Here is a 24,963-nt window from a genome sequence, read left to right on the forward strand (position 1 = left end):
ATCACACAGAGTTACTTTTAATTTGAAAGAAATCTGCTTGTGTTCCTAATTTATTTTATTATTCTGTATTCCTAACTTCATAAATCCCCTGACCTTGTCCTGCCTCTTTATATGTTAAGCCCATCCACACTAAGGCCATGATAAGTTAAACAAAACAACTTAAATACTTCTTTTAGAATATCCTGAGTTATCCACTTTTGCAAATGGTATGTCATGAGGGGGTAATTTTCATTCCTGGGCTGCCATATGTCCCAAAGGCAACATAGGTCCAGAAAATCAATGTGCCAAATTTCCATTTAAATGGGCCCTGTAAAATCATGAAACCCCATAAAACCTGTGCATAGGGGGTATTATTGTACTCATGGGACATCACTGAACACAAATATTGGGTGTATTATAGCAGTAAAACATAGGATGATATAAACGACAAAAAGGCAGTGTTTTTGTGATAAACTAAAAATAAAATATGAACATTACATTTGTCCAGATGTTGTGGCTACAAAAAAAAAGACTAAACAAAGTCCTTTTTGAATACCCTGGGTTGTCTACTTTTGCAAATGGTATGCCATGATGGGGTAATTTTCATTCCTGGGCTGCTATAATGTCTCAAAGAGGACATAGGCCCAGAAAAATAATGTGCCAAATTTCCATGTAAATGGGCAGACCCCATATTTGGCCCTGTAACTTCTGTAAACCCCATAAAACCTGTACATGGGGGGGTACTGTTGCACTCGTAAGACATTGCCAAACACAAATATGTGTGTGTTATAGCAGCAAAACATAAAAGGTTGATGACGGAAACAGCCAGTGCAGTGTTTGTGTAAAAAACACATACAAAAAATATGACCACTACATGTGGCCAGGTGTTGTGCATAAGGGGCTTCAGAAAAAGACGTGACATGGCCCTTTTGAAATACCCTGGGGTGTCTACTTTTGCAAATGGTATGACATGATGGGTTCATTTTCATTCCTGGGCTGCTATAATGTATGAAAGGCGACTTAAGCCCAGAAAGTGAATGTGCCAAATTTCTATGTAAATAAGTATGGGTATTTTATTGCAGTAATATATATCAGGATGATGATATTCACAATAAAATCATTTGGCAAACATAACATTTTCTTAATTTCTCACACTTATTTAGAATCTTTTCATATAAAATTATGGTTTAGAAATAAATATTTGCTAAAAGAAAGCCCTATCTGTCCTCTAAAAAAAACAATATATAATTAGTGTGGGTGCACTTAATGTTGAATGGGGTAAATTATGGTTGAACAGACATATAGCTGAAATTCAAGGTTTTGTTTACGTTCAGAACAATTGCCTAGGTCATGAAAGGGTTAAGATTTAGCACAACATAATACTAAATGCAAGGCAATAGGCAATAAATTGTCAGTCATGTGATCAGGGGGCTGTCAGACGATGCTTAGATACAAGGTAATCACAGAGGTAAAATGTGTATTTTATAACTTTATTGGTTATGCAAAACTGGGAAATAGGTAATAAAGGGATTATCTATCTTTTAAAACAATAAAAATGATATTGTAGACTGTCCCTTTACTACTAGCAAAGCAGTAATGTGTGACTAGCGCTGCTGATTGGATCAGTGGCAGTTTCTGCTCGGTACCAGCAGTGCTCTGCAAGTTCTAAGCAGGTCAACTATGTGTTTTTTCCCTTTTTTGGGGGTTAATCACGTAGCATTACAGCGTTGCTAGTGTTAAAATTACACGCTGTAACAGATTAGAGCATGTAATGTTTTCTTTAATGATTTAGATAGAACATAACATTTTAAACGACTTTCTAATTTACTTCTATTATCAAATGTTCTTGTTGTCCTTTGTTGAAGAGCAGAAATGTAAGCCTAAAGGGTTATGAAACCCAATTTTTTTTTTCATTATTTAGAGAATGCAATTTTAAACAACTTTCTAATACTTCTATTATCTAATTTAATTCATTCTCTTGATATATTTTGTTGAAAAGCATATATAGATAGGCTCAGTAGCTGCTGATTGGTGGCAGCTCATAGATGCCTCGTTTGATTGGCTCACCCATGTGCAGTGCTTTTTTTTCAACAAAGGATATCTAAATAATGAAGCAAATTAGATAATAGAAATAAATTAGAAAGTTGTTTAAAATTGTATTCTGTATCTGAATCATGAAAGAAAAATTTGGGGTTTAATGTCCCTTTAAAGTACCAGTCAACACAGCACAAAACCAAAACCAAAATAAATATACAGCCACATAGATGATTATGTGTATAATGTATATGAGCATTCAAAATAAAAACTTAAATAGTAAATTTATTATAAAACTTATTTTTCTTCTGTCTGTTTTACCAAGTGCTCTGAGGCTTGACCACCTCCCACGTCTAGAGGAGGATGGGCTCACTCTGAGTGACAAGTTTTGTCTTCCAATCCAAGATTAGCCTATTTGCATTTTTTTCCCCCCATTGTGTGCATGTAAGCATGCACGTGCATGTGACACCCCCCTCGCACGTGAACCCCCCCCCCCTCTGTTATGCACCATTGTTTTTATTTGTTACAAGCAGGCATGTATATAATATATACATATATTTGTTTGTGTGTATACACACACACACCTATCTTCATATTTAATTGTATATTGGAGATTTTTGTGCAACTGATAGATGTAGGAGCATCCTTTTTTATAATATACATGTTTGGGATACATAGGTTCTTATGTCAAATAACATCATGAGCTGCAAACACACAAAAGACTGGTTGTGAAAGAGTGATATTTGATATGCTACATTAGCAGTTATTTTTAATAAAATGTCTTTATTGAGAATTTTACACACACACGCACACACACTTGCACACACATTAACTAAAGTTATGAAATGTACCTGCAGAACAGGCATAGTTGATCTGGGCTTAAACAGAACACAGGACTTTTAATTACTCCCTATATATACACCATTTCTTAGCTTACCATATCACTAAAAAAACAACACATTATTAAGGGTATTTTATCAGAAAATAACCTGTAATTTAAAAGCAGTTTGTTTTCTGACTTTAAAGTCCCTTTAATCAGTGCAGTGCCTGGAGGTGTTACATTAGGTGGTAGCAAACTGCTCAAAAAGAAACAACTTGGGTAGGCCCTCAACTTACATCTACACTATCCACTTTAGCAGAGAGCTGTAATTGGTGTCAGATGTATATAAAAACTAAATAACTGGAGTCAAATGAAGTTCTAAACTTTTGTGAAGTGTGTTCCATCCTAAACAAAAAAGATTTGGACCAAGTGACATACAGATTTGCAATAAACATAATCGACCACAATGATAGATCCAATGCAGGTTGTTGTGTTATCTGGGCATTTGACAATGCATCTGTTTACCCTTTGTCTTCCGGTGAAAGCTGTACCACATTGAGAGGCATCTCTGTCTGGCAGACAAATGTCACGCCACTTGCATCAGAGTTCCCCTTTACAATCACAAAACATCGCACTTTCAGGCTTCTCATTAAAGGGACACAGTACCCAAATTTTTTCTTTTTTGATTCAGATAGAGCATGCAATTTTAAGCAACTTTCTAATTTACTTCTATTATCAATTTTTCTTCGTTCACTTGATATCTTTATTTGAAAAAGAAGGCATCTAAGCTGAAGAGCCAGCAAATTTGTGGTTCAGAACCATGGACAGCAATTGTTTATTGGTGCTGCCCAATCAGCAAGGACAACCCAGGTTGTTCACCAAAAATGGGCCGGCATCTAAACTTAAATTCTTGCTTTTCAAATAAACATACCAAGAGAATGAAGAAAATTTGATAATAGGAGTACATTAGAAAGTTGCTTCAAATTGCATGCTCTATCTGAATCACAAAAGAAAATATTTGGGTACAGTGTCCCTTTAACTCTTGCTGCTTTGCACTGCTGAAAAATATGATGAAATCCCTAAAGCCTGAGAGGTCGATGTTTTGCGACTGTAAAGGGGAACTCTCATTGCTTAAGGCACAGTCACTGAGTGTCGTCCTCACCGCGCCTCTCTGTCAGTCTCTTCCCGGTTCCCACCCGATGCTGTGTGGAGCGCGCAGGAGCTTTTCTGCCTATGTGTACAGCGCACACTGCTTTTACGTGCTTTTTAGAAGCGCAATCCCGTTTGCCGGTGATGTCATATGTGATGCCACTGATTCTGATTGGGCATGCGCAGAGGAGGAAAACTGTATATACGTATAGGCAGTTTCCATTAGGCATCATCACCCACGTGACCCAGGAGGATGGGGAAAGAAAAAAAAATATACAAAACGGGTTTTCTCAATGAATATAATTCATATTTTAAACCGGCACAGCTCTACATTATGATTTTTACATTATGCATCCTGTTTATGCTGAAATCCTAAAGTGTTGACTGGTCCTTTAAGAGTGTGCACAGGTCTGCAGCACTATATAGCAACAGTTTTGCAACAATGTTATACATTAGCAGGAACACTAGATGGCAGCACTATTTCCTGTCATGCAGTGCTTCAGGCATGTCGACGCTACCTACCTAGGTATCACTTCAACCAAGAATAACATGAGAATGAAATACATTTGATAATAAAAGTTAATTGGAAACTTTTATAAAAATTGTATTCTCTATCTGAATCATGAAAGAAAATGTTGGGTTTAATGTCCCTTTAATACTATAGTGGGCCTTTAAATGGCAGCAGTTTTGAAATGATACTTTTAAAAATGTTGTTCACTTTTGAACACTAGATTACATCTGTTCTTGCACACCATTGTATAAATTGAAAGTTAAACTCATGAGTCAGATAAAGCACGCAATTTAAAACCACTTTCCAATATGCACTAGAACAGTGTTTCTCAACTGCGGTCCTCAAGTACCCCCAACAGGCCAGGTTTTTATTATTGCTGAACCAGTGCAAGGTGAAGTATTCAGCTGATCAGTAACATCACTTACTAATCTGCTCTCACCCATAAGCTGATTATTGCACCTGTGCACTGGATCAGCTATACTGCAAACCTGGCCTATTGGGGGTACTTGAGGAACGCGGTTGAGAAACAGTCTCCTAGACCATGCCTATTTAACATAACTATTACCTTTCTGACTACAGTATTTACAACTGATGGTACTGTGTTAATAAAAAAAGTATTAAACATGGTTTAACCCCTTAACGACCAAGGACGTACGCCACACGTCCTCAAAAAAAATACAGTTAATGACCGAGGACGTGTGGCTTTCCGGTTATTGCAGTGATGCCTCGATATCGAGGCATCCTGCAATAACCCCCCTTGGCCATCCGATGCAGAGAGAGCCACTCTGTGGCCCTCTCTGCACCGGACATCGGTGGCCGGTATCGTTGGTGGGTGGGAGCAAGTCTGGGAGGCGGGTGGGCGGCCATCGATGTGCGGAGTGGAGGGGGGCGGGAGCGCGCACGGGAGCGCGTGCACGGGGGGGGGGGCGGCATTTTTTTTAAAAAAAAGGCAATTTTTTTCACTAAACTGGGTACTGGCAGACAGCTGCCAGTACCCAAGATGGCGCCCATTAAGGCAGAGGGGGAGGGTTAGAGAGCTGTTTGGTGGGGGATCAGTGAGGCTGGGGGCTAAGGGGGGATCCTACACAGCAGCATATGTAAATATGCTAAAAAAAAAAAACACAAAAAAGCCCAAATATAGCTTTTATTTTAGTACTGGCAGAGTTTCTGCCAGTACTTAAGATGGCGGGGACAATTGTGGGGTGGGGGAGGGAAGAGAGCTGTTTGGGAGGGATCAGGGGGTCTCATGTTTCAGGTGGGAGGCTGAGCTCTACACTAAAGCTAAAATTAACCCTGCAAGCTCCCTACAAGCTACATAATTAACCCCTTCACTGCTAGCCATAATACACGTGTGAAATGCAGCGGCATTTGGCGGCCTTCTAATTACCAAAAAGCAACGCCAAAGCCATATATGTCTGCTATTTCTGAACAAAGGGGATCCCAGAGAAGCATTTACAACCATTTGTGCCATAATTGCACAAGCTGTTTGTAAATGATTTCAGTGAGAAACCTAAAATTGTGAAAAATTTAACGTTTTTTTTTAATTTGATCACATTTGGCGGTGAAATGGTGGCATGAAATATACCAAAATTGGCCTAGATCAATACTTGGGGTTGTCTACTACACTACACTAAAGCTAAAATTATCCCTAAAAGCTCCCTACATGCTCCATAATTAACCCCTTCACTGCTGGGCATAATACACGTGTAGTGCGCAGTGGCATTTAGCAGCCTTCTAATTACTAAAAAGCAACGCCAAAGCCATATATGTCTGCTATTTCTGAACAAAGGGGATCCCAGAGAAGAATTTACAACCAATAATTGCACAAGCTGTTTGTAAATAATTTCAGTGAGAAACCAAAAGTTTGTGAAAAAATTAGTAAAAAGGTGAACGATTTTTTGTATTTAATCGCATTTGGCGGTGAAATGGTGGCATGAAATATACCAAAATGGGCCTAGAGGAATACTTTGGGATGTCTACTAAAAAAAAATATATACATGTCAATGGATATTCAGAGATTCCTGAAAGATATTAGTGTTCTAATGTAACTAGCGCTAATTTTGAAAAATAATGGTTTGGAAATAGCAAAGTGCTACTTGTATTTATGGCCCTATAACTTACAAAAAAAGCAAAGAACATGTAAACATTGGGTATTTCTAAACTCAGGACAAAATTTAGAAACTATTTAGCACGGGTGTTTTTTGGTGGTTGTAGATGTGTAACAGATTTTGGGGGTCATAGTTAGAAAAAGTGTGTGTTTTTCAATTTTTTCCTCATATTTTATAATTTTTTTTTATAGTAAATTATAAAATATGATGAAAATAATGGTATCTTTAGAAAGTCCATTTAATGGCGAGAAAAACGGTATATAATATGTGTGGGTACAGTAAATGAGTAAGATGAAAATTACAGCTAAACACAAACACCGCAAAAATGTAAAAATAGCCTTGGTCCCAAACGGACAGAAAATGGAAAAGTGCTGTGGTCATTAAGGGGTTAAATAGCATGTATAAGCTGTATAATGACTTGTAAATATTGTGTAACCTTCATAAGATATTGTTGTTTACATTTAGTCCCACCCCCTCTCCAGTCTTTCCCATTTTAAAATGCAAATATACAAATATATTCTGAAATCTAAACTATATTTTAGAGAAGAATTGACTAGGGCAGAAATTGTACAACTGCTCATATGATGATTGATTGAACCATGATATCTTATATTACAGTAAGATTTAATTATAGAGCGTGGTTATCTACGTAAGGTGGGAGCAGTATCTGTATTCATGAAAGTGGGTGAAATATAATAAACAAAATTTTTTTTTTTTAATTAATGTATATAAGTTATTTTTTTTTTTTTGTTTTGTTTTTGTCTGTTCTAATATTAATTTATGTATATGATTTAGGAAGCTGTCCTAAACAAGAGACTGGTGTTAGCGAAGGACCTGGAACAGCTGGTGAAGAGGAGGAAAAGAAAAAGCAGAAAAGAGGTATGAATATGTTTTGCTTAAAGGGACGGTAAACACCTTGAGATTTTTAAGGCTAACCAAGGCAATCCATCTTTATTTGGCTTTAACTGTTCACTGCAAAATAATGTATGTTATACTAACATTATGATAGTGGCTAGCCTTGTTGTCTGCGGACTTAAGACTCCTCCAAATAAGGTAAATGGAGTATGCAGTAAAAAGGATGGTAATTTGGTTTAAAAACATTGATACTTGATATGTGATTCTATAGCAAAACAACAAAAATGTCTTGTAATTACAAGGTGTTTACTGTTATGTTGTAAATAGTATCTTATGCAATTAACATCTTTATCGTTTATTCGGGGCTAACAATGAAGTACTGTATATACTAACAAATACCAGAAAGAAAATTGTTTTTAATTTAATATTTGCTGCAATTTTTTAGCTGAAATACAGATAATGCAAAGTGCAAAACTATTTTCTCCTGTTCAGATTCAAGTTTGAATCACTTTAGTGGAGCATTTCACTGGTGCTACTATTCCCTGAGCACGTCCGTGCTCTTATCTGAAGTTTTTACAAAAAACTGTAATCCATATTATTATGGCAAGGAAGAAAAAAAAATACTTCTATCCCATAAAGTTTATTTACTGTTACTAGTGTTTGGCTAAAGCTTTTCATAAATAAAATATGCTATACATCAAATGTATATACTTTGAACTTTCCCTAGTATAGACCTTCAATATCTCTTTGTTAAAGTATTATGTCTATACCTGTGAAATGACCTAGAACCGTACACCCCACTATAGCGATCACCTTACTGCTTCAGCACACATACTGTATCTTGTATTTTATTTATTCATTTTAAGGTGGGCGTGGTCAAATAAAACAGAAGAAGAAGACCGTTCCACAAAAAGTTACAATAGCCAAAATTCCAAGAGCAAAGAAGAAATATGTTACTAGAGTTTGTGGTCTTGCAACGTTTGGTAAGTAATATTCCCCTTACACAAGTTATGTAAATATTGTATTGGTTTCTACTTTAGCATTAGATTTACTTGGTGTATGTCTATCACAGCTGACCTATAAGCTTATGATGTTACACATGAACTGTATTAAAGTGAAAGTAAATCCTAGCATTTTACAAACGCTAGGATTTACTATTGAAACAAATAAAGTGGACTTTCGTTCATGAAGTATAATATACTTCATGTAGAAAGCAACTTTATTTGATTCAATCGATCAACGTTTTTACCTTGAACAGCAGCACACGGCTAAAAAAAAATTTGCCTAAGAGGTGACGTTTTCACCTCTTAGCCAATAGCCGTGCGGTAAATCCGGTTCCCATGGGCGCCAAGCCGGATTTACTGCACAGCTATTGGCTAAGAGGTGAAAATGTCACTTCTTAGCCAAACATTTTTTAAGCCGTGGGCTGCTGTAGCAGCTAAGAACGTCGATCGATTGAATCAAATAAAGGAGCTTTTCTACATGAAGTATCTTATACTTCATGAATGAAAGTGCCCTTTATTTGTTTCAATACTAAATCCTAATGTTCAGAAAATGCTAGGATTTACTTTCACTTTAAGAATGTTTTGTTCTTTTGTTTTATAAAGTTTATATACAATGTATTCTATTGTTTAATTTTTGCAACAGAAATTGATCTCAAGGAAGCGCAACGATTTTTTGCTCAGAAATTCTCCTGTGGTGCCTCGGTGACAGCAGAAGATGAAATAATCATTCAGGGAGACTTTACAGATGATATTATTGATGTAATCCAGGAAAAATGGCCAGAGGTAAATTGTAGTAGATAGATATAGAAATAAGTGTTTTTGTTGATTATTCCTGTACTATTTAGAATCGACACTTAAACTTTTTCAAAATACATCTGCTTATCTTATTATTTTTTCTATATCATAACAATATTGCTGGGAATGTATATGGGAGCTTTGGGAATTTTAATTTCTTTTACAAGATATGACGAGTCCACGGATTTCATCCTTGTGGGATTAAACCTCCTGTTAGCAGGAAGTGGCAAAGAGCACCACAGCAGAGCTATGTATGTGTGTATATATATATATATATATATATATATATATATATATATCTCCTCCCTTCCCTCCCACCCCAGTCATTCTCTTTGCCTGTGTTAGTGATACGAAGAGGTAAAGTGAGGTGTTAGTTTAGATTCTTCAATCAAGAAGTTTTTTATTTTAAAATGGTGCCAGTGAGTACTATTTTTTTCTCAGGGAGAAAGTGTCAGTCTAGAACTTCCCAAGAGGAGTGGAGACATTGTATTCTTCTGCCCTGATGTTAATGATCTTAGCAAACGTTATCCAAGATCCATGCTGGTTCCGACAGAGCAGCTGAAGGTAGTATAAAGAATAATCTTCAGTGTGGAGAACGGTGTCTTGCTACAAGCAGCATTGAGGTATGTTCAGTCTTTTGTTTCTGGGGAGACTTGATGCATCAGAACAGGCTGACATTATTCCCTATCTGGGGAGGGGTAAGCAGTAGGCACTATATGTGAGAAATGGTGTACCTGGAATCCCTTTATATTGATTCTAAAATATGTATAATATATGTAAGATGGACAAATACTTAGAGGTGCCTGCTTACTCTGATGTTTTTCCGGTTCCTAAGAGAATCTCGGAAATTATTACGCGGGAATGGGAAAGACCGGGTATCCCGTTCTCACCCTCTCCTAACTTTAGGAAAATGTATCCCATATCTGACACTATTCGGGACTCTTGGCAAACAGTCCCTAAGGTGGAGGGAGCTAAGCGTACAACTATTCCTATTGAGGACAGTTGTGCTTTCAAAGACCCTATGGATAAGAAATTGGAGGGTCTTCTAAAAAAGTTATTTATTCATCAGGGTTTCCTTTTGCAACCAACGGCCTGCATTGTACCAGTTACCACTGCGGCGGCCTTCTGGTTTGACGCCTTAGAAGAGTCTCTTAAGACTGAGACTCCTTTAGAGGACATTTTAGATAGAATTAAGGCTCTTAAGCTGGCTAATTCTTTTATTACGGATGCCGCCTTTCAGATTGCCAAATTGACGGCTAAGAATGCCGGATTTGCCATTTTAGCACGTAGAGCGTTATGGTTAAAATCTTGGTCTGCTGATGTCATCTAAGTCAAAACTTTTGGCTATTCCTTTCACTTGAAAGAAATCATTTCTGACATTACGGGAGGTAAGGGTCATCTCCTACCTCAGGATAGAACAGCTAAACTAAGGGGTAAACAAAATCATTTTCGTTCCTTTCGGAACTTTAAAGGAATCCCCTCTTCTTCCTCCTCTTCCGCCAAACAGGAAGGGAATTTTGCTCAGGCCAAGTCCGTCTGGAGACCCAACCAGACTTGGAACAAGGGTAAACAACCCAAGAAGCCCGCTGCTACTACCAAGACAGCATGAAGAGGCGGCCCCCGATCCGGGACCGGATCTAGTAGGGGGCAGATTTTCTCTCTTTGCCCAGGCTTGGGTAAGAGATGTTCAGGATCCTTGGACACTGGAAATCGTGTCCCAAGGGTATCAACTGGAATTCAAAGATTCTCTCCCAAGGGGGAGGTTTCTTCTTTCACGATTGTCTGTAGACCAGATAAAGAGAGGCGTTCTTACGTTGTGTAAGAGACCTTTCTACTATGGGAGTAATTCGTCCCGTTCCAAGACTGGAACAAGGACAGGGGTTTTACTCAAATCTTTTCGTGGTCCCCAAAAAAGAGGGCATGTTTCGATCTATTTTAGATCTAAAAAGTCTAAACAAGTTTCTCAGAGTCCCATCCTTCAAGATGGAGACTATTCGAACAATTCTGCCGCTGATCCAGGAGGGTCAATATATGACTACCGTGGACTTGAAGGATGCATATCTTCATATTCCTATCCACAAGGATCATCACCAGTTCCTAAGGTTTGCCTTTCTGGACAAACATTTTCAGTTTGTGGCTCTTCCCTTCGGGATGGCCACAGCACCCAGGATCTTCACAAAGGTTCTAGGGTCTCTGCTGGCGGTTCTAAGACCGTGGGGCATTGCAGTGGCGCCTTATCTGGATGATATTCTGATCCAGGCGCCGTCTTACAATCTGACAAAATCTCATACAGACATAGTTCTGTCCTTTCTGAGGACTCACGGGTGGAAGGTGAATCTAGAGAAGAGTTCATTAATTCCACAGACAAAGGTTCCCTTCTTGGGAACTCTAATAGATTCCATATCTATGAAAATTTTCTTGATGGAGGTCAGAAAGTTTAAGATTCTGATTACATGCCAAGCTCTTCAGTCCAATCCTCGGCCATCAGTGGCTCAGTGCATGGAGGTAATTGGATTGATGGTGGCAGCAATGGACATCATTCCGTTTGCTCGTTTTCATCTCAGACCACTACAACTGAGCATGCTCAGGCAGTGGAATGGAGATTATGCAAATTTTGTCTCCTAGATAGCTCTGGATCAGGAGACAAGAGACTCTTCTTTGGTGGTTGTCGCCGGATCATCTGTCCCAAGGGACGTGCTTCCGCAGACCCTCTTGGGTGATAGTGACAACGGACGCCAGTCTACTAGGTTGGGGTGCCGCCTGGAGTTCCCTGAAGGCTCAGGGTGTGTGGACTCAGTCAGAGTCTCTTCTTCCAATCAATATTCTGGAATTGAGAGCAATATTCAATGCGCTTCAGGCTTGGCCTCAGTTGGCTTCGGCCAAATTCATCCGTTTTCAGTCGGACAACATCACGACTGTGGCTTACATCAATCATCAGGGAGGAACAAGGAGTTCCTTAGCGATGACGGAAGTATGCAAGATAATTCAATGGGTGGAGGCTCACTCTTGTTATCTGTCAGCAATCTACATCCCAGGAGTGGACAACTGGGAAGCAGACTTTTTAAGCAGACGTTTCATCCGGGGGGAGTGGGAACTCCATCCGGAAGTCTTTGCCACTCTGATTCTCAGATGGGGCAGACCGGAATTGGATCTGATGGCGTCTCGTCAGAATGCCAAGCTCCCAAGATACGGATCCAGGTCAAGGGATCCTCAGGCCGAACTGATAGATGCCTTGGCAGTGCCTTGGTCGTTCAACCTAGCTTATGTGTTTCCACCGTTTGCTCTCCTTCCCCAGGTGATTGCACGGGTCAAACAGGAGAGGGCTTCGGTAATCCTAATCGCGCCTGCGTGGCCTCGCCGGACTTGGTATGCCGATCTAGTGGACATGTCCTCTCTGCCGCCGTGGAAGCTTCCATTGAGGCATGACATTCCTCATTCAGGGACCCTTCCAACATCCGAATCTAGTTTCTCTGCATCTTACTGCTTGGAGATTGAACGCTTGATTTTATCTAAGCGGGGGTTCTCTGATTCGGTCATTGATACTTTGATTCAGGCATGTAAGCCTGTCACGAGAAAGATCTACCATAAGATATGGCGTACGTATCTTTATTGGTGTGAATCCAAGGGCTACTCATGGAGTAGAGTTAGGATTCCCAGGATTTTATCTTTTCTCCAAGAAGGATTGGAGCAAGGGTTGTCAGCAAGTTCATTAAAAGGACAAATTTCTGCTTTGTCGATTTTACTACACAAGCGTTTGGCAGATGTTCCAGACGTGTTCAGTCTTTTCATCAGGCTCTGACTAGAATCAAGCCTGTGTTTAGACCAATCGCTCCACCCTGGAGTTTGAATTTAGTTCTTAATGTTCTTCAAGGGGTTCCGTTTGAACCCATGCATTCCATAGATATTAAGTTATCTTGGAAGGTTTTATTTTTGGTTGCTATTTCTTCTGCTCGTAGAGTTTCTGAACTCTCAGCGTTACAATGTGACTCGCCTTATCTTATCTTACATTCTGATAAGGTGGTTTTACGTACCAAACATGGTTTCCTTGCTAAGGTTGTTTCAAGTAAGAATATTAATCAGGAAATTGTTGTTCCTTCATTATGTCCTAATCCTCCTTCGAAGAAGGAGCGTCTGTTGCATAATTTGGATGTGGTCCGTGCCCTGAAGTTTTACTTGCAGGCGACTAAAGAATTTCAAATTTGCAAGAAACCAATGGCACTACTTCTTATATAGATATTTAGAGAAAGCTCTTCATAACTCCTGTATTTAATAAGTTATTATAAACTCTGTCATACAGAGTAAGTGAGTTCGTGGTGCTGTGTATTATTAAAACTTGAAGCAAATTTATGGTGGATTGTAAATATCCACCAGGAAAGAATACACATATAGAACTCAAGCTATTAGTATATGTATAAAACAACAAATTGCGATGAAATAACTGTCTGCTATTCACAACAAATGATTAATTGGTAATCTTGGAGGTGAGAGGAAGGGAGATCATAAAATATAACTTTTATTTACATATTTACTTTAAAAAGGGGGGAAAAAACAAACAATTAAAAACACACACAATATAGACTCATGCGTAAGATAACCTTGTATATCTGTATATTAAATTGCCCTTTATGATTAGGGAATAAGGTTAAGACCAATATAAGAGTCTGGACTGAAGTTGGTAATGGGAAAAGTTGGTCTCCAGATGTGCTGGTTGAATGGATACACGATTATGAGTATAATAGCACGATTTATGAAACTGGTGGTTACAATTGATCTTGATTGTGTATCATAAACTCATATCAGTTGGTTTTACTATCTTACACTAAACAAGTATACATCCAGTATCAATCTAGTGCACTTGGTAGTTTGACAACCTAGCTGAGATCTGACCTATATAGGTTGAATCTCTCTGCTGACCTTTACAATTTTAATGCAGGTTTATAATATCACTAGTGTGGTGATATAGATTATATATACATAATCTTTATGGGTTTGATTATGAGAATAATAAATATATATAAAATATATCATTAAGTATAATACCACCACTTTATTTATTTATTAGTACACTAAATTTGTTGGAACGATAATGATATATGTTAGACTTGCATTGCAAGCTTCATTAATGTATGTATGTATGTATATATATGTATATATATATATGTATATATATATATATATATATATGTATATATATATATATATATATATATATATATATATATATATATATTCGTTACATGCACATACAGGTGATTTGACTATAAGTGTTGCGGTTACTGCCTTACTGCAACTATGTGTTTAACCATACAAAATATATATGATATATATATATATATATATATATATATTGGTAGCACTCTGTCAATTTTTGTATCTATATACAGATCTCTTAGAAATATTTAAGTATGGGTATTGCAACAAAAATTGTCTGTACAGAATATGTTTGTGTTCAATCTATACAATTATGATGGTATTTCAATTATATTGAAATCAAAGTTTGGGTGCCTGATATTTTATTTTGTAAGTCAATATAATTATAGTGGTTTATTAAAGAATAGTATCCAACTTGTATATTGAATGAATCTATTCTGTAGAAAATAGAGACAATATTGCAAAACAATGTTGAATGTGTGTTTAAATAATTCAACATATATAGGCCTAGATTTAGAGTTCGGCGGTAGCCGTCAAAACCAGCGTTAGAGGCTCCTAACGCTGGTTTTGGCCGCCCGCTGGTATTTGGAGTCAGTGATTAAAGGGTCTAACGCTCACTTTACAGCCGCGACTTTTCCATACCGCAGATCCCCCTACGCCATTTGCGTAGCCTATCTTTTCAATGGGATCTTCCTAACGCCGGTATTTAGAGTCGTTTCTGCAGTGAGCGTTAGAGCTCTAACGACAAGATTCCAGCCGCCTGAAAATAGCAGGAGTTAAGAGCTTTCTGGCTAACGCCGGTTTATAAAGCTCTTAACTACTGTACCCTAAAGTACACTAACACCCATAAACTACCTATGTACCCCTAAACCGAGGTCCCCCCACATCGCCGCCACTCGATTAAAATTTTTAACCCCTAATCTGCCGACCGCCACCTACGTTATACTTATGTACCCCTAATCTGCTGCCCCTAACACCGCCGACCCCTGTATTATATCTATTAACCCCTAACTTGCCCCCCACAACGTCGCCGCAAGCTACTTAAAATAATTAACCCCTAATCTTCCGACCGCAAATCGCCGCCACCTACGTTATCCCTATGTACCCCTAATCTGCTACCCCTAACATCGCCGACCCCTATGTTATATTTATTAACCCCTAATCTGCCCCCCTCAACGTCGCCGACACCTACCTACACTTATTAACCCCTAATCTGCCGAGCGGACCTGAGCGCTACTATAATAAAGTTATTAACCCCTAATCCGCCTCACTAACCCTATCATAAATAGTATTAACCCCTAATCTGCCCTCCCTAACATCGCCGACACCTACCTTCAATTATTAACCCCTAATCTGCCGACCGGAGCTCACCGCTATTCTAATAAATGTATTAACCCCTAAAGCTAAGTCTAACCCTAACACTAACACCCCCCTAAGTTAAATATAATTTTTATCTAACGAAATAAATTAACTCTTATTAAATAAATGATTCCTATTTAAAGCTAAATACTTACCTGTAAAATACATCCTAATATAGCTACAATATAAATTATAATTATATTATAGCTATTTTAGGATTAATATTTATTTTACAGGCAACTTTGTAATTATTTTAACCAGGTACAATAGCTATTAAATAGTTAAGAACTATTTAATAGTTACCTAGTTAAAATAATAACAAATTTACCTGTAAAATAAATCCTAACCTAAGATATAATTAAACCTAACACTACCCTATCAATAAAATAATTAAATAAACTACCTACAATTACCTACAATTAACCTAACACTACACTATCAATAAATTAATTAAACACAATTGCTACAAATAAATACAATTAAATAAACTATCTAAAGTACAAAAAATAAAAAAGAACTAAGTTACAGAAAATAATAAAATATTTACAAACATAAGAAAAATATTACAACAATTTTAAACTAATTACACCTACTCTAAGCCCCCTAATAAAATAACAAAGCCCCCCAAAATAAAAAATTCCCTACCCTATTCTAAAATACAAATATTACAAGCTCTTTTACCTTACCAGCCCTGAACAGGGCCCTTTGCGGGGCATGCCCCAAGAATTTCAGCTCTTTTGCCTGTAAAAAAAAACATACAATACCCCCCCCCCAACATTACAACCCACCACCCACATACCCCTAATCTAACCCAAACCCCCCTTAAATAAACCTAACACTACCCCCCTGATGATCTTCCTACCTTGTCTTCACCATGCCAGGTTCACCGATCCGTCCTGGCTCCAAGATCTTCATCCAACCCAAGCGGGGGCTAGACATCCACTGAAGAAGTCCAGAAGAGGGTCCAAAGTCTTCCTCCTATCCGGCAAGAAGAGGACATCCGGACCGGCAAACATCTTCTCCAAGCGGCATCTTCTATCTTCTTCCATCCGATGACGACCGGCTCCATCTTGAAGACCTCCAGCGCGGATCCATCCTCTTCTTCCGACGACTAGACGACGAATGACGGTTCCTTTAAGGGACGTCATCCAAGATGGCGTCCCTCGAATTCCGATTGGCTGATAGGATTCTATCAGCCAATCGGAATTAAGGTAGGAATTTTCTGATTGGCTGATGGAATCAGCCAATCAGAATATAGTTCAATCCGATTGGCTGATCCAATCAGCCAATCAGATTGAGCTCGCATTCTATTGGCTGATCGAACAGCCAATAGAATGCGAGCTCAATCTGATTGGCTGATTGGATCAGCCAATCGGATTGAACTATATTCTGATTGGCTGATTCCATCAGCCAATCAGAAAATTCCTACCTTAATTCCGATTGGCTGATAGAATCCTATCAGCCAATCGGAATTCGAGGGACGCCATCTTGGATGACGTCCCTTAAAGGAACCGTCATTCGTCGTCTAGTCGTCGGAAGAAGAGGATGGATCCGCGCTGGAGGTCTTCAAGATGGAGCCGGTCGTCATCGGATGGAAGAAGATAGAAGATGCCGCTTGGAGAAGATGTTTGCCGGTCCGGATGTCCTCTTCTTGCCGGATAGGAGGAAGACTTTGGACCCTCTTCTGGACTTCTTCAGTGGATGTCTAGCCCCCGCTTGGGTTGGATGAAGATCTTGGAGCCAGGACGGATCGGTGAACCTGGCATGGTGAAGACAAGGTAGGAAGATCATCAGGGGGGTAGTGTTAGGTTTATTTAAGGGGGGTTTGGGTTAGATTAGGGGTATGTGGGTGGTGGGTTGTAATGTTGGGGGGGGTATTGTATGTTTTTTTTTTACAGGCAAAAGAGCTGAAATTCTTGGGGCATGCCCCGCAAAGGGCCCTGTTCAGGGCTGGTAAGGTAAAAGAGCTTGTAATATTTGTATTTTAGAATAGGGTAGGGAATTTTTTATTTTGGGGGGCTTTGTTATTTTATTAGGGGGCTTAGAGTAGGTGTAATTAGTTTAAAATTGTTGTAATATTTTTCTTATGTTTGTAAATATTTTATTATTTTCTGTAACTTAGTTCTTTTTTATTTTTTGTACTTTAGATAGTTTATTTAATTGTATTTATTTGTAGCAATTGTGTTTAATTAATTTATTGATAGTGTAGTGTTAGGTTAATTGTAGGTAGTTTATTTAATTATTTTATTGATAGGGTAGTGTTAGGTTTAATTATATCTTAGGTTAGGATTTATTTTACAGGTAAATTTGTTATTATTTTAACTAGGTAACTATTAAATAGTTCTTAACTATTTAATAGCTATTGTACCTGGTTAAAATAATTACAAAGTTGCCTGTAAAATAAATATTAATCCTAAAATAGCTATAATATAATTATAATTTATATTGTAGCTATATTAGGATTTATTTTACAGGTAAGTATTTAGCTTTAAATAGGAATCATTTATTTAATAAGAGTTAATTTATTTCGTTAGATAAAAATTATATTTAACTTAGGGGGGTGTTAGTGTTAGGGTTAGACTTAGCTTTAGGGGTTAATACATTTATTAGAATAGGGGTGAGCTCCGGTCGGCAGATTAGGGGTTAATAATTGAAGGTAGGTGTCGGCGATGTTAGGGAGGGCAGATTAGGGGTTAATACTATTTATGATAGGGTTAGTGAGGCGGATTAGGGGTTAATAACTTTATTATAGTAGCGCTCAGGTCCGCTCGGCAGATTAGGGGTTAATAAGTGTAGGCAGGTGTCGGCGACGTTGTGGGGGGCAGATTAGGGGTTAATAAATATAACATAGGGGTCGGCGATGTTAGGGCAGCAGATTAGGGGTACATAGGGATAACGTAGGTGGCGGCGGTTTACGGAGCGGCAGATTAGGGGTTAAAAGTGTAATGCAGGGGTCAGCGATAGCGGGGGCGGCAGATTAGGGGTTAATAAGTGTAAGGTTAGGGGTGTTTAGACTCGGGGTACATGTTAGAGTGTTAGGTGCAGACGTAGGAAGTGTTTCCCCATAGGAAACAATGGGGCTGCGTTAAGAGCTGAACGCTGCTTTTTTGCAGGTGTTAGGTTTTTTTTCAGCTCAAACTGCCCCATTGTTTCCTATGGGAGAATCGTGCACGAGCACGTTTTTGATGCCGGCCGCGTCCGTAAGCAACTCTGGTATCGAGAGTTGCATTTGCGGTAAATATGCTCTACGCTCCTTTTTTGGAGCCTAACGCAGCATTTGTTTGAACTCTCGATACCAGAGTTAAATTTATGGTGCGGCCAGAAAAAAACCCGCGGAGCGTTAACAGCCCTTTTACCGCCGAACTCCAAATCTAGGCCATATTGTTTAAAGTTGTGATTCAAGCTGCAGTTAATTCACTGTTGCCTCAAACTAATATAGTCATACTTTTGTGCTAGTAAATTCTATATTGAAGTCTGATTATATTGCAATACACATTTTGTTGTATTGGTGTATACTTGTTAATGAATACCTAATGGAGCTACAGTTGTATCACTGCTAATGAAATACAAGCTACTAAATGAAACGTTTTTGTGGATTTATAAGTAAAATCAACTGTTTGCACAATCTCAGTCTTAATTGTGCAGGTACATGATGTTCAATCGGTATATTAAGCATATGAACTGTATAATAAAGTTAGTTTACTAATAGCTTGCTATTACAATGGTTAACTTGCTGGTATTTTAAGTAGTCACCGGAATTGCAGTTTGTATACTGCTATCTCAGCACTCTGAATACAATTACAGCAACACTATGTACTCCATTGATTGATAACCTTAGCGTGTAGACATTCAGTTGTTCAAAGTCTCATTTGTTTGTTTAAAAATCCCTAACATGTTTCGCCGGTGCACCCGGCTTTTTCAAAGGGTATCTTAACTAAAGAATTTTGTCAATCATCTTCATTATTTATTGTTTTTTCTGGAAAGCGTAGGGGCCAGAAAGCTACGTCTGCCTCTCTTTCTTTTTGACGGCTCATTCTACTAGGGCTGTGGCTTCCTCATGGGCATTTAAAAACAATGCTTCTGTTGAACAGATTTGCAAAGCTGCAACTTGGTCGTCTCTTCACACCTTTTCAAAATTTTACAAATTTGATACTTTTGCCTCATCTGAGGCTGTTTTTGGGAGAAAGGTTCTTCAAGCAGTGGTGCCTTCCGTTTAGGTTCCTGTCTTGTCCCTCCCTTTCATCCGTGTCCTGTAGCTTTGGTATTGTATCCCACAAGTAAGGATGAAATCCGTGGACTCGTCCTATCTTGTAAAAGAAAAGGAAATTTATGCTTACCTGATAAATTTATTTCTTTTACGATATGACGAGTCCAAAGCCCATCCTGTCATTTCTAAGACAGATATGTACTTATTTTTGTTAAACTTCAGTCAGCTCTGCACCTTTTGGCTTTTCCTTTCTCTTCCTAACTTCGGTCGAATGACTGGAGTGGGAGGGAAGGGAGGAGCTATATATACAGCTCTGCTGTGGTGCTCTTTGCCACTTCCTGCTAACAGGAGGTTTAATCCCACAAGTAAGGATGAAATCCGTTGACTCGTCATATCGTAAAAGAAATACATTTATCAGGTAAGCATAAATTTCCTTTTTGCTTTAAAGGGATATAAAATCCAAGCTTTTTATTTTGTGATTTATATAGAGCATATAATTTTAAACAGATTTCCAATTTATTTCTATTATCAAATTTGGTTCATTCTCTTGGTATCCTTTGTTGAAGGAGCAGCAATACACTGCTTACAGGTTGGGTGAACCAATGACAAGGCATGTGTGTATGCAGTCACCAATCAACGTCTACCTCCCAGTAGTGCTGCTCCTGAGTTTGCCTAGATATGCTTCTCAGCAAAGGAGACCAAGAGTAAATTTGTTTTAAATTTGCATGCTGTATCTCAAATATGAATCTTTAATTTTGACTTTACTGTCCCTTTTAATGTTTGTTTATTTTGCATTGCTCTTGTAATACACTTAATAGAAAAATAGCTGCCTTTTTGGGTTGTTTTAACAATATATTTAGTATCAAGCTTTGCCTGGAAAATCACAGGATTATTCCCCAAACAAACTGTACACTGTATGATGACTGTTGTCTATTTTTTCTTTTATTGCAGCCTTATGCTTGAATTTATATAATATTTCTACATAATGGTAATAATTCTACATGTATTTTTTAAATTTGCAACTCCGTTTTAGGAGCTGTAAATGCAGTTTGATAAATTTTCTTTTTAGTCCACTAAATATTTTGAATCATTTTTTGAAAGTGGTGTTAGCTGCTGTTACAGAAAAATAACTGCAAGTAGTTATGTGAATGGTGTAGGCATTTTATTTTTAATTTGTATGCATTGGACAGATCAATGTCACATTGAAAATAGCATTACAAATCGTAAGTCCAGTGGTATTAAGAAGAATAAACAAATAACTATAACAAACATAATACTTACAACAAAAGCTCATAACAATGTTTGTAGCCTACCAGATTTCTTATTATGTCCATATGCAAGAAGGCGGGAGTCCATTGGTATAAAATTGTAAACATTCAGGAATCTGTAAAGCCTCTTTTCTGAGGGACTCTCTATATATTAGATTGTGTTCATAGCAGTATAAGAGATACAGGACATTAAATCTTAAGGCAGGTTAGCATACCATATATGGAAAATAAAATATATTGAGGAGGGGGTGGGTAAGGGGAGAGCGAAGGGGAAGGTTTTAGGTGAGGTTGGGGGAAGGATTATTTCATATCCCTAGGCGGGAGCTCCTATGGATTCCTTAGAGTATCTACCGTTGTTTTAGGATGAGTGTATTTGTGCTGGGGGGTGTTAGTATGGGATTGAAGAGATTCTTCCCAATAAAACTTGGCATCTAAAAATAATGCTAGCTTGTTACACTTAAGGTATCAATACTCTTCTAAGCCTATAAGCTCTGACACCCTTTCCAGCCACATGGATTTTGTGGGGGTTTCTGGGGTTTTCCATGATCGAGCGACCAATGATCTAGTACCGTTAAATCCAATCTGGAGAAATTTTATTTTACAGGGGAGTTTGTGTAAACAATGGTCTTATTTTGGTGCAGTGCCACCACATGCGTAGTAGGCTACCGTGTTCTCCACATCCTCTCTAGCAATTACGAGATGATTCAGGATAAATAGTATATAATCTAGTCGGAGTGAGGTACCAACGGAGCAATATTTTTGTTCATTTCTAGGATCTGTGTGGAGAATGAAGATTTTTTTGTTGTGTTGAAAGATTCTATCCCAGTCCTTTTGTTCCAGTTGGATACCTAGGTCATAAATCCATTTGGCTGCATAGGGCAGTAGTTGTGTTCTTTTGGTTTTCGAGATTGTGGTAGTGGGTGTAGGCTTTTTAATTTTCTAGGGACTGAATTTGCGAATTTTGTCATTCTGATTTTTTTATTTTTTTTTCTCTGTAAATCTTGCTGTATCAGTTAGTTGCCTGTTAAAGACAGATAATTTAAGGAAAGAAAGTCATAAAAGCATTAAGAAGAGATTGTGTGAGAATCACCTGTTGCTAACTGGTAAATCAGTTATAGAACATGGGCTCCAATGTTGCTATAGGAGTGCTACATATTAAAGAATTAAAGTAGAAAATGGCTTTGCACAAAAGGAAGCGCAAGATGCACATCACACTGACTGTTAAATATATAAACAAACCTACATTTAAAAAAATAATAAATATAATGAACTAATATAAATTTACACACGTGTGAAACTAAAATTTTAGCCTTTGTTTTATCAAATCTTAATAAATCATTTTGTCTTGACAGGTTGATGATGACAGCATTGAGGACCTTGGAGAAGTGAAGAAGTGATCAAATAATGTGCCTGTATTTAAAAACCTAACATTCTAATCAAGTAGCCAAAGCAAGGAAGAGTACTGAGAGCGTCATGTCACCATTAAACGTTACATCCTTATTCATTACATTTGCACCACTTTTTACTCAGCTCATACTATTTGTTTATTTTTTAATTGCTGAGGTTAAAGTAAACAAGGTCCCTCATGCGACTGCATGATACTTGTTTAGATTAATAAAATGGTTTGGGTCCTTACATGTTTTGTCTTTTTCTAGCTTACACGGTTGGCACTTTGCATTGACATTTCAATATTTTTAGGAATATTTTGTTTGTCATTTATAGAGCAAAAAAAAAAAAAGAAGAAAGCTATTTTCTTTTCGCAGCTTCCATTGTATATTGTTTGACATATTTTAAGTGTATGAAAATTAAAAAAGGAAAAAAAAAAAAAAAAATTCTAATGATAGTGGCTACTCCTGCACTAATTAGATCAAATACACACAAAATGTATCTTTTTAAGTTTACAGAGAAAAATTGATAAATTCTTTTCAGTCATTTTAGAAAAAGGCAAAATATAAGTAAAGTTCAAAAGAAAAAAAACCTACAACAAAACATTTATGAGCAAATTCTATTTTATGGCTGTTTGCCATTGATTCATGGTTTTGTTTTTCATATCTATAAACTAAAATATTTTCTTGGTTCACCATAGTAGTATTAACCAATAGACGGTTTCTTTTGGTGTACAGGAAGAAGCTCTCGTCCCTCCCTATGCTAAAAAATATTACTAGACATTCACATTTGTATTATTTGTGTTAGAATAAATTCTGAATATGGCCGCCGGCAGCAGCATTCAGCTCTTTGCTGCTGGAGGCCATATTTGACATTTATTCTAACACAAATGCATTTGTCCAAATATCGCTTTTTTTTTTTTTTTTTTTTTTTTTTTTTGAGTTTCAAAAGCTTTATTGCAAAACTGCACATATTACAAATGAATAAACTGAAGGTATTACAAAATAGATAAATACTTTTGTGCTTATAACAAATAATAGAGCTACTACTTACTCTCATGCTTTATCACTATGTACTAAGCAATGAACTCGACATTAATTCTCAGTACATATATTAACAATAGAGTAAAGAAGCCGATTTATTTACTTGTATAACCGCAAATCCTCTATGCCTAAGATTGGTGATCACAGTTGCCAAAAATTCTATACTATACTAAATCCAGCTAAACGTTTATCTATCCTTTTAGCTGACTATATTAGCTTGGGATTCAGCTGTTTAAACTGATATGGTCATCTGAATTTACATGGTAATAGCAGACTGCATACTGCAGTGCAACGAATGAAAGATTCAGCTGTTGCTAATTGGTGTGTACCAAATTAAACACACTGGGGCAGTATAATTATAGTCACATCTTCTCTGGTGTAATATTACAACTATTGCACTTAACTTATGCGATCAGAGCAATATATCTGCCAGTTGCAAAAGCGCAAACATTTATTTCTTTATGCTATAGTAAATGGCATACTAGATATTGAGGCATAACGAAAGTGCCCCCAACTAAACAGCTACTAACCCATTTGGCAAAACCTTGTGTATAATCAGAGGTAGTATGATTATAACCACAACTTACCGACTTCAATTTATAAGTCTTAAATAAATTTATTTAACTAGAATAACATAATTTTAAGACTTCAAACGATTATCTGTGTTTCAATACTCCTGGATACCAAAAGTATACACCAAACACACTATTAATAAGATACCTAAGTATGCACTAAACATACTGACTACAGATATTATTAGTTACAATCCTTTCTGGATTCAGAAGGTTTGAATGTATTAGTACTCACAAGTGACACTTCAATCATTTCTAGGATTAAACATTATTATCGAAATATACCAAAGATCTTTATTTGGTTATATCATTACCAACTTAGTGCTAAGTCCAGAAGTAATACATTGTGTTGATTCATTCCATCTGACCTATATGATACTCAACATTCCAAACAACTATTATTTAAATCCTATCCTAGTAAACAGTCTATCATCTTTAAGGATAACTACTCATGTTCTATAACTGAAGAGGCAAATAATTGCCACACCTATTGGGTGTATGATATCTGATAAGAACTTGTAGTTTTGAATACTTCGGTATTCTACAGTCATAACGAGTATAATCGCACACGTTGATACTTATATCCACATATGTGGGATAATTCTTGTACCTCACTACCCTATTAAGAGCTTTTGTTTTTAATCTGCACATCCCTTAATTTTATCTCCAATTTTATGTGTATATATTAAAAGTTTTGTTTTATTTATCTCAGTGAGATCTCT

The 24,963-nt window shown here is 37.4% G+C and overlaps 1 protein-coding gene across 5 annotated transcripts in view; it reads left to right on the plus strand.

Moving 5' to 3' along the window:
* DENR (density regulated re-initiation and release factor) overlaps window positions 1-22,875 on the plus strand; it is a 150,305-nt gene extending 127,430 nt beyond the window's left edge. For all 5 annotated transcript variants that reach the window (XM_053701772.1, XM_053701769.1, XM_053701771.1 and 2 more), the window contains exons 5-8: window positions 7,397-7,480; window positions 8,323-8,439; window positions 9,104-9,243; window positions 22,593-22,875. In XM_053701772.1, coding sequence (XP_053557747.1) covers window positions 7,397-7,480; window positions 8,323-8,439; window positions 9,104-9,243; window positions 22,593-22,637 — 386 coding nt within the window. In that variant the 3' untranslated portion in view covers window positions 22,638-22,875. The remainder of the gene's footprint in view (window positions 1-7,396; window positions 7,481-8,322; window positions 8,440-9,103; window positions 9,244-22,592) is intronic.
* The last annotated feature ends 2,088 nt before the right edge of the window (window positions 22,876-24,963 follow it).

Source organism: Bombina bombina, chromosome 2, assembly GCF_027579735.1.
Source record: "Bombina bombina isolate aBomBom1 chromosome 2, aBomBom1.pri, whole genome shotgun sequence".
NCBI lineage: Eukaryota > Metazoa > Chordata > Amphibia > Anura > Bombinatoridae > Bombina > Bombina bombina.